This window comes from Sinocyclocheilus anshuiensis, unplaced genomic scaffold, assembly GCF_001515605.1.
Source record: "Sinocyclocheilus anshuiensis isolate Anshui unplaced genomic scaffold, SAMN03320099.WGS_v1.1 scaffold7, whole genome shotgun sequence".
Taxonomy (NCBI): domain Eukaryota; kingdom Metazoa; phylum Chordata; class Actinopteri; order Cypriniformes; family Cyprinidae; genus Sinocyclocheilus; species Sinocyclocheilus anshuiensis.
This window is the reverse complement of record NW_015549582.1, coordinates 1,135,775-1,145,853: the sequence shown is the minus strand read 5'-3', so window position 1 is coordinate 1,145,853 and position 10,079 is coordinate 1,135,775. Positions and strand designations below refer to the sequence as shown.

Below are 10,079 nucleotides of genomic sequence, written 5' to 3'. Positions count from 1 at the left end.
TGTGGAAGCGTGTCGAGTGAATATACCTTTCTCACAGACATCACTGGAAAGTTTGTAGTTCGGTCTGATACGTCAAAAACAAGTAAAACAATGCATAAGTTGGTAGGGAGAGAGGGAGAGCGAGTGCGCACGCAATTCTGTTGTGTGATCTTTGATGTTCACTCACGTAGCACACGCATCATTTGGATTAAAACTAAATCGTAAAAATAAGACCATTTATAGGGGCATTCACTATAAACATAATTTATTTTCAACCTTAGGCCCAACAATTGGGAAGAAAATGCTTTCCACATGTTTGTTATACCTTGGGAATAAAGGTAAACGTAACTTTGTTCACAATTAAATTCCACAGAGGAGCTACGTTTTAATTTAGGGCCCCATGAAATGCATTTTATTTTCCCCTAAATTCTGCGTTATCCATTTGATTTATTATGGATTCTGTGTTTTATGATTCAGTACAAATGTATCATAAAAATGGTGTCTAGTGAAGTGAATTAATAAAACTTTAACAATTTAACCAATCTTTTAAAATGTAAACAAATGAAAATCAATTTACAACAAAACATTGCATTTGTATTTTTTATTTTATTTTATCAGACATGATGCTGCACAACAGAACTGTTTAAATTAATAATAAAAAAAATAACTTGGTTGTATGATATTCCTTAAAAATAATAATATTATTACTACTTTGAGAATTGCATTGTAGTATACAGTAGTAACATACTAAATCATATAATTTCAAGTTAAACCGGACTTTTAATTTGACTGTTTGTCGTGAAGGTCTTTCAGTTTTAGTTTCAGCGTGTATTTGATGGTATTTTTTCTCAAATGAAACTGCATAAAGCTGGTGAAGTGACTCTCAGAGCAGCTCTGAAGATGAAGTGCATGTGTTCATGTCCTCATATAGTGAGACGCAGACGCTGAAAACACCGCGAGTCACGTGTGTTTGAGTTTGTGTATCAGATGAAACTACTCGAAATCACAGAGTCACGTGTGTTTGAGTTTGTGTATCAGATGAAACTACTCCACGCATTCACACAGACACACAGAACATGCAGACTTATTAGCAACATGCACTGACTGGTTGCTGTAACATTTATTTCTGTTGTGATTAATCCATATTGAGTAAAAATTATCATCATTATTAACAAATTTTATCATAATCTCGATATGACATCATTTATCGCCCGACACTAATTTAGGCTATTTATAGAACATGCATGGCGGGCGACTCAGACTCCATGCGAGCTACCAGGTGCCCACGGGCACCACGTTGGTGACCACTGCCCTAAAGAATCATACCAACTTGTGGAAAATGGGCATCCGATGTCCCCTTTAATAAACATCCGATGTCCGCCTCTAATGATTTTTACTGTGCACAGGGAAATTGAATATTAGCACATTTCTGCTTTTGAAACTCAGGAAAGAATGTTTGACTGTTATGAAGCATTTTGTGTATGTTAACAGGTTTACAGTGTGGGCTGTTCTGTTTGTGCTGGGCCGGTTGTTGACTCTTTCCCTGTCTGTTCTCACTGTGGGCTTTGGGCTGGCTGGAGCAGAGAAACAGGGTCTGAACCTTGCAGAGGGAAGCTTTAATGTCCTCTTTGTACGGTAAGCAGGGTGATATTCATCTTGTCATTGCAACAAAAAAAAAGGAAGAAATAATTGAGCATTTTGAGTTGCTCTCCAGCAGTTGCCGTTTTGATTTTATTTTTCAAGAAGCAATTTTTAGCACCTTATTATAAACCAAGTGCCTTGTCATGTGACATGTTTGAATTTCTGTAGAGCTTTGAAGTAGTAAAATTCTCTGTTAAATTCAAATGGTTAGCACCATGCTGGTTTTGTGGTTTGTGCAATGCTGTCCAAATCTGATATGCAGTTTAGTTTTGAAGTGTTTGGTTTTTAGTATAAAAGTGTGAGATGATGTGAGAGATGGTAACAGAGTTATGTAGCCAAAACAAACAAACAAACCTTTGCATCAAATATAAAAATTTGCTCTAGTTGCCCAAAATTTCCAGTCAAAAAAGTCTCAACTCATAATATGCATAATATGCAATCACATTGTAAAAGCTTTTCTACTGAAAGTGAGAGCCTTTTGGATGGACGTGATTAATTTAAACACCAGATGATGGAAAAGCAATGACAACCTTTTGCTGTATTATTGTTGGAGTTGTTTGTAATGGCACTCTGTTTCTCTCAGGGTGACTGTCCTGGCTGCAATATGCACCACTCAGGCTTTTATGATGTGGAAATTTATCAACTTCCAGCTGCGACAATGGAGAGAACATGCACAGACTCAGACCTTAAAGAAAAAACCGTCCTCTTCTAAGAGCAAATCAAAGAAAGGTCAGTATTGCCCACTTAAGATCAGTGTACACTTTAGTTAAACACCACACGCTATTCTAATGTTCCAGTTAGGGGTGGGCGATATGACTGATGATATGAGTCATTTTAGAGGCTGCTGTCACTTTATTTTACCAATAAACTGACATGCATTTGATTTCAACTGTTTACATAAGACATAAGCGTTTACATGAATACTCGCCAAAATGGCATTTTGACAATTTTGTGTGTATTTGACCATCGAAGTGCAATAAGCCAATAAACACAACTGAATTCTGGATCGTATGCTGTCTGAGAGATTGTGCATGCTTTGGGTGTATGCAAGTCAGCGCAAGTACTGTACTGAGTTCTTTTTTTTTGTGGCTTATTGCACTTAACACTTTTTAACATCAAGCACATCTAGAATCTACATTTAAAGGCACAATATGTAAGAATCTTTTTATTAAAATACGCCTTTATTTGCGTGAACATTTGGGCGGCGTTATGCAAATGTTCCCACATCGTGACGTAGACATGTGGGGGCGTGTTAGAACGAGCCGTTTTAGGTAGGCATGGTTGACTCTTAACTTTTTTATAAAGAATATCTCTTTGGAATTGAGACTTTAGTCTTTGCAACTTTACAGATCTTCTTTATGCACCAAGAGCTTGTAACACTCCAAAGAGAAAGGAAAAATTGAAATCGCATCATATGACCCCTTTAAGTTGAACCGCAGTCCTAGCGCGTGCCAAACCATGTGTGGAGAACCGTACGGTTCTATTTTTTTCAGCGAACCGTTCCACCCCTAGAACCTATTATAATCAGTGATGCTGTCTACACTGGATGCGGTGCGGCGCGACACTACAAAACCCCAACAGTAAACTGATGCCTCATTCTATTTGTGATGTACTGAAGTACAAATGATTTGCAGCGGTCGTTTTGTCGCGTCCAGTGTAACTAGACAGCCTATAGCTGTCATGGCGCGAAGTTTGTCGGTGTCTGTTGGGGCAGTGTGAACATGAGTTATTTTTCATCAAATTCTAAATCTAATAGCCAACTTGTTTGTTGGTGTTTGTTGGCGTTTGTCTGTATGGTGTGAATTGGCCTTTAGGAGCAGTGAGTTGTGAAAACACACACACACACCCGGAGCAGTGGGTAGCCATTTTTGCTGCGGTGCCCGGGGAGCAATTGGGGTTTAGGTGCCTTGCTCAAGGGCACCTCAGTTGCGGGTATCTAGTGTGGAAGAGAGCACTGTTCAGTCACTTCCCCTACAACATTTCCCTGCTGGTTTTGAGACTCGAACCCACAACCTTTGGGGTTACAAGTCTCTGTGACTCTCTAACCATTAGGCCCCAACTGCCCCTATTTAAAAGATCTGTTGTAATTGCTGGAGTAATGGCCGCTGAAAATTCAGCTTTGCCACCACAAGAATAAATTACATTTTGAAATATATTAAAATAGAAAACAGCTCTTTTAAATTTGTAATTATTTAAAAGAAAATTTTAATTGCTGTTACTGTATTTTTGATCAAATAAATGTAGCCTTGGTGAGTATAAGAGACTTTTTATTTCAAAAACATTAAAAAAATCTTGATTATTCCAAACCTTTGACCGGTAGTAACAGCACTTCAGGTATCTAGAATACAAAATGAACTGCTAATCACTTACATCAAGCATCTTCTTATTTGTATTTTCACAGCCAATGGTGTGAATGGATCTGTTGGTGCCAGTGGAGCAGATTCTCCCAGAGCGAGGAAGGAGAAGTCATCATAAAGTCCCAACTTCTGTCCTGACTAAATCATTCAGCCTGATCTTTTCTCTCCGTCCCGCAGTTTGTCTGTAGCCTTTTTTCCCTTTCCCCTCTTGTTTATCTGGGGAAAAAAAAACTTGCAACATGTCATCCTGCTCCTTGATCCTGTAGGATGCTGAATGCTGTATTTCATGAAGCCATCCAACTATTATGTCTCTTTGCAAGAAGGTCTTAAGGAAAAGTGGATTTGGGGGATTTTGGAGGGGTTCTTTTTATTGTCCTCTACATTTGTTTCCTTATTCTGAAGGTCCATATGCTCTTTGCTTTATTTGCTGAATGCTGCATTTCAAATCCAAATCTATGATCCAGTCATACCTACAAATAAAACATGAAAGCTGTGGCGAAAATGTAACTTATTTTTACAAGTGCCTAACTGTGCATCGTTTTGACAGATCAGAGAGGACTAATTCAGTATTTTAACTTGAGTTTGAAATCAGGGTTGTATTTAAAGTTCTCTGAAGGCTCACAGTTTTTGTTGATTCTATCCTATGCACTTGGAACCATGTCTAATGTCTTTTCATTTGTGTTGTTGTATAAACGTGTTGTCACATTTTTTTTTTTCATCAGAAAAAAACAAAAGCAAAAATGTTAATTTGATGCCTTTTTTTAAAGAATTTCATTTGTTGCACTGTACTGCGTAATTGGTCATGGTAAGGAAAAAGTATAATGCTCCACAAATTGTTAATTTAGCAAAGGATGACTAACAAAATGAAGAAAAACTGTGCTTTTGATTTGTTAAAAGATTATACCTTTTATTCTTGAACTTTTCAAATCTGACTGCTGTATGGTGTTGATAACACATGAAAATGTCAAATCACAAGTGTCATTCCAGTGAGACTGCTCAGGATCTAAGGAAAAGATCTCAGATATCATCATTTTCGTAGATGGGTTTTGGTTTAAGAACCATAGAGTCCATAGAGAATTAAGTTCAATAAAAAAGCATTGTTATCTCACATTTCTTTTACTCAAGTACAACCGATGAGAAGACAACCAGTGAATACATTAATTAAAATGTTATTTTCACAGTAATTGCCCCGTTTCACTGCATTGGCTATGAGTGAGTCTGTATTTGTTTTATTACATTTTAGAAAACGACGGTCAAAATGAGCTTTTTTTATTTTTGTATAAATTCGTTAATTGAAAGACATGGTTCAAATGACGGGTTTGAAGGGCGTGAACAGCTCAAAACGAACAAACAAACAGCTTTTCAGTTACCAGTAAATTTCGAGTCCGAGTTGGTCAGAAAGTGCCAAATAAATAACGCTCGTGAACAGTAGTCGCTGTCTCGTGAGGATTGGAAGTAACCATAGCAACAGTTCGAGCCTCCGTATGGCATAGAAAAAAAAACGTGTTTTTTTTTTTTTTTTATAGGCCTAAGCCTAATAATATTACAACAAATTTTGTTGTATAAAATGTAGTTTTTATACATTTTTAATAACTTAATACGTAATTCTCAAATGAAATGCAGTAAAAAGGCATGCTGAAAACTTGGTTTTATTTCATTTTGCTTCAAGAGGTCATTTTCTTTCAAATGTTGGTGTTGATCATGTAGTGGCGCTGTTCGCCAAGATTTTTCTTAAGCACAGCGATATTTATTGGTTTTGCAAATCACTCTGCGCGGATGTTGGGGGGCTATTTTCCATTAGCAAAAGTATAAAATATGAAACCAAAATAACAGCATATCTATTCATGCTTTCCTGAACAGATAGTGCAGTCTCTTTCGTCGGGACGTTTCGTTGCGATAACCCCCGTGCTGTTTCACAATTGTTGTCAAGCGCGTGCCAATCTGAAAGAGTGTGAACAGCGAATATTGCGTAAGTCACTGTTTGCAGATTTCCCTTTGAGAGAAGTTACATTCGCTGCAGACCTTTAATCGACTCGGGTTGCAACTGTAGGATTCGTTTCGATTCGATTCGCCCATACTTCATCTCGCTCGCTGGCTTGCGTTCACATGGAAGTATTTTTATATAGGAAATCAACCTGTCGCCGTGTGGGTTTTGATCGGATACCTGACACATTTGGGGTTTATTGCTGCTGAGTAATCACGGTAAGCTTTGGCTTCCTGCCCGATCAAACAGTCACTGAGCTCGTGGCCATCTGAGGCTTGTATTCTGGGAGAAAAGTGAGAAATGTTTGTGTATTTGATAGCCTAACTCAATACCGTTATGAGACATGGTGGAGTACTTGTCTATTGAAAAACCCTTATAGGGGCTTCTTCCCATTGTATTTCACAGATGTTATGACCGAGACGTGTTCTATATCTTTAAATGACGTCTAGAGATGTGGACTCATAATCGAGAACATAGGTCTTGACTTATAAATAAAATAAATACAAAAGATTAATTTATATTGCTTTTATTATTAGGCTATATATGATAACATATTCCATATAGTGATGTGACAAAATGAATATATATATATATATTGATACTTTTTCAGTACATAGAAGACTTGAATCTCTTTCAGATACAATAATGTCTTGAGACTTGCGAAACAAAATTGGTTATTAAAATTATTTTATTAGTAACTAAAATTGGATTTAAATTGGCCTCTGCTATTCTCAGACCCAAACACTACTGAATTTTCTCTTATGTTGTCAAGGCCTGAACTTGGTTGAAAAGGTTCTGATGTTGGTGTTTTGTCAAAAAGTTTTTATTTGATAAGAAGTGTAGATTAAATGTATATAAAGAACCCTGAAATCATAGCATGCTGGATGTGATTTATGGAGGTCTGGAAAACAGTTTCATGTGGGCCATCTAATGTGATTTCTAATCAAGCTGTTATGACATTGATAATAGAGTGCAGATTGCTTTGGGTTTGGAATAACAACAACACCGGCTCGTAACCTGACCACTCTGGCACACTTTTTTTCTCCCACGGCACCACTTTAAAGGCGAAAGCTTTCGCAAAGTGCTATGTAAACTGGCTTTTCAACACAGTTTTGATTCACTCCTATAATATTATGAAACATCTACTTGCAGTTTAAAAACACAAAGACACAGAAAACTCAATCCAACGGGCGAGCCTGGTCCTTATGTTTGCTGTATCATCAGTTGTCCACTGCAAGGTTGCTATGCAGGCCAGAGTAAACGAGTAGATACTGGTGCCCGTAGTATGTGGGGGAGGTTTTGCTGGCGAGATAAACAAGCAGCCAGCCATCGTCAGGCATACGGCAGCAGGAACATGGCGGCGGCAGTTAACTATAATGCTGTTTCACCAACCAGAAGGTCAGAGCTGGACGTAACGTACAGGATTTAAGAGGAAACAAAACACTGTAAGTCCGATGTGGTTGCAAATGGTGAATGTTTGACAGTGAATGGCGGTTTGGGGTGGCTTTGTAACGCGATTTTTACACACTCGCTGCAGGATCCAATCACAGTTCCGCGGCGGCGGTATCCTGCATTAGCTTGCTAAACCAGCTACACTCGCTATTTCAGCCTGGCCACTTTGCAGAGTTAGAGAGTTGTGTTTTGCCTGTTGTCGCTGTGCAAACAAATCGCTTTGAGCGACCTTGAAGCGGATGCACGGCTGTTACGGTTTTAACATTTCAGTTGTGTCGCAAGATTTACTTGATTCGCCCGCGCTGCTCGCATTTGAGCGATTAAGTTTAGCCAGCTCCCCCCTCTTGTTTGCCTGGCTAGCTTTAGCCTGCGAGCCTCCATTTGACTGCGAGGAAGGCGAGTCCATCCGTGGAACGATATTCAGTGGTATTTTAACTTTTAGCGGGCATAGCGGTTACATTTGTAGCGTGTGAATGGAGTTCCACTGGAATGCTTGTGTTACATTGTAGCGAGCTGGACTGTAACAGTTCTAAAGCCAGCCGCTAAAAGCAACACGGTGTCGTTCGCGGGCGCGTTCTGTCGAAAGTATAAACGCGCGTTGTTATTTGACAGTCACCGCGTTTCGTTTCTGTGCGGGCTGAGATTAGTGAGTCAGCTCTTTGCTCAACTACTGCACGCCACGGTTCGGTTTTCTAGAGCTCGCCTGTGTAAGGAAAGGAAAAGTTGGGGCGCCAGTGGCTGGGAATGCTGCTAATTAGCATTTACCTCGTGATTTGCCTGAACTCCGCTATTTTCATATGCGCTTCTATATGGAGCAGAGGCTGCTTTTGTCGTCCAGCAGGAGATTTTTAGTTTGGTCGACAGAGTTCGTAGGTTTTACGGTGTGTGACGTCACGCCGCCGGGTAGTTCACTGGGTCTAGGTCATGTTTAAATGCACTTTAGCATTTAAGTCGCAACTGATCATTTTAACTCAAGAGATACATTTGGTCTCAATACGTTTGTCTACATTTTGGTGTTTTTCTCTCTCTTTCATAAACGCAGATCATTGTCTTATTTAATTCTCATTAAAACGTGGCTATTGCGAGTGTGAATTGTGGGAATGATTTGGTTTGGTTTCATTTTGATTCCTCTAAGGATTCCAGTTCATTAACGGTGCCATTAACGATTTTTTTAAAGAACATTTTACAATACAAGTTCCATTTGTTAACATTAGTTAACTGCTTTGGCTAATATGAACTAACAATGAAAATTATAAAGCATGTATTTATCTTAGTTAATGTTAATTGTAACGTAGTCTTCTGAAACATTATTAAAATCAAAAGTTCTATCTGTTAATATTATGTAGTGGTCCTGAGGTTAGGTTACATGAACTAACAATGGACAGACAGCTGTATTTGTATTAACTAACGTTAACGTTATTGCTCTTTGTTATTTAATGTTATGTAATGCATTAACCAATGTCAACTAATATTGAAATATTTGGAAATAAGGAATAGTATTCGCTTTTACAGCCCTCAGGTTTTATCAGAACAGTTACAAGCCAGAAATAAAATAAAAACAAATACAAAATTTAATATTCTATCAAAACGTGTTTACAAATGCTTTTTAATAAGATTATTGGTTCATTTTGAGTGACACGTGACAAAACACTTGTGATTCAGTAAGAGAGTCAGCTTACTGATTCATTCTGAAGTTTTGATTCACTGTAAAGCATTGGTCCATAAGAGGGATTCGATTGGGAATCGGATTACAATGGTTGCTGTATGTTTGCAATTCAGTAGCAGTGTTGCGGTGCAACTATATAGTAAATGAAACACTGCAGGAGTATTTTAGTGTTTAGTATGAATATTTACAATGTTCTCTTTACTGAATCGAATGTCATGACAGTTCAGTTTGAACCCGTTTCCGTATAAGAACAGGTTCTCAGCTCCCAAACCCTATTGGTTTACTCCATTGGTGGTTTATAAGAAATTATCTGCTTGAATGCCCAAGCTTGGAGCCTGTACACTGAAAGCTGGTGTTCACCTCAGATTTGCATCAGTGCTGCTAGAGGGTTGCAGTAGTGCGACTCAGCCTGTTGGACCAGTAGTTCAGTTCATGCTAGCTTTGTTACCCACCTCTTACATCATGCTGACACATTCCAACGTAGGGCTTGTGTGGTGAACAAATGCTCCCACAGCCCAACATAAGAGTAATATGGCCACTGCTTTAATTAGTTTGATTTGTGAACAATGCAGAGTATTGTTTTATAGTTTCATGTATATGCAAGCAAACCACTAGTGTTGTTATGGTTAAAACTAGGGATGCACCGATACCACTTTTTCCAGTACTCGGAGACCGTACGCTCATGCGCACTCGCACTCGCAGCACACACATAATGCCAGGTTCACATTACTCTGTTTGCAGTGCATACGTGGTGCGTATTTTTTCCGCGCTCATGTTAATGGATTAAAGCGTTCACTGCACACGGTTGGTGTCCGGCAGTGCGTTCAGGAGCGGTGCGTCTGCAGCACTGCAGAGATCGTTTCGGCACCGAATCTATTGCTGCGCTGCAAGCGCTGAATTAAAGTAACAGCGCATTGTTTGCAGTAAATATGAACATGGATTGCCACGAAAATGTAGCAATTACACCATAAATGCATATTATTAAAGTCTACTGTGTTTC

At 38.7% G+C, this 10,079-nt stretch overlaps 2 protein-coding genes across 2 annotated transcripts in view; both read left to right on the top strand.

The window, feature by feature from the left end:
* The window catches only part of tram1 (translocation associated membrane protein 1), a 10,740-nt gene extending 5,623 nt beyond the window's left edge, over nucleotides 1–5,117 (top strand). The window contains exons 9-11 of the mRNA XM_016446075.1: nucleotides 1,471–1,614; nucleotides 2,204–2,349; nucleotides 4,022–5,117. Coding sequence (XP_016301561.1) covers nucleotides 1,471–1,614; nucleotides 2,204–2,349; nucleotides 4,022–4,095 — 364 coding nt within the window. The 3' untranslated portion in view covers nucleotides 4,096–5,117. The remainder of the gene's footprint in view (nucleotides 1–1,470; nucleotides 1,615–2,203; nucleotides 2,350–4,021) is intronic.
* A 2,125-nt stretch (nucleotides 5,118–7,242) lies between these two features.
* Nucleotides 7,243–10,079, top strand: part of LOC107657794 (nuclear receptor coactivator 2-like) — a 132,989-nt gene continuing 130,152 nt past the window's right edge. Inside the window, exon 1 of the mRNA XM_016446038.1 lies at nucleotides 7,243–7,406. The gene's annotated coding sequence lies outside the window, so the exon portion shown is untranslated. The remainder of the gene's footprint in view (nucleotides 7,407–10,079) is intronic.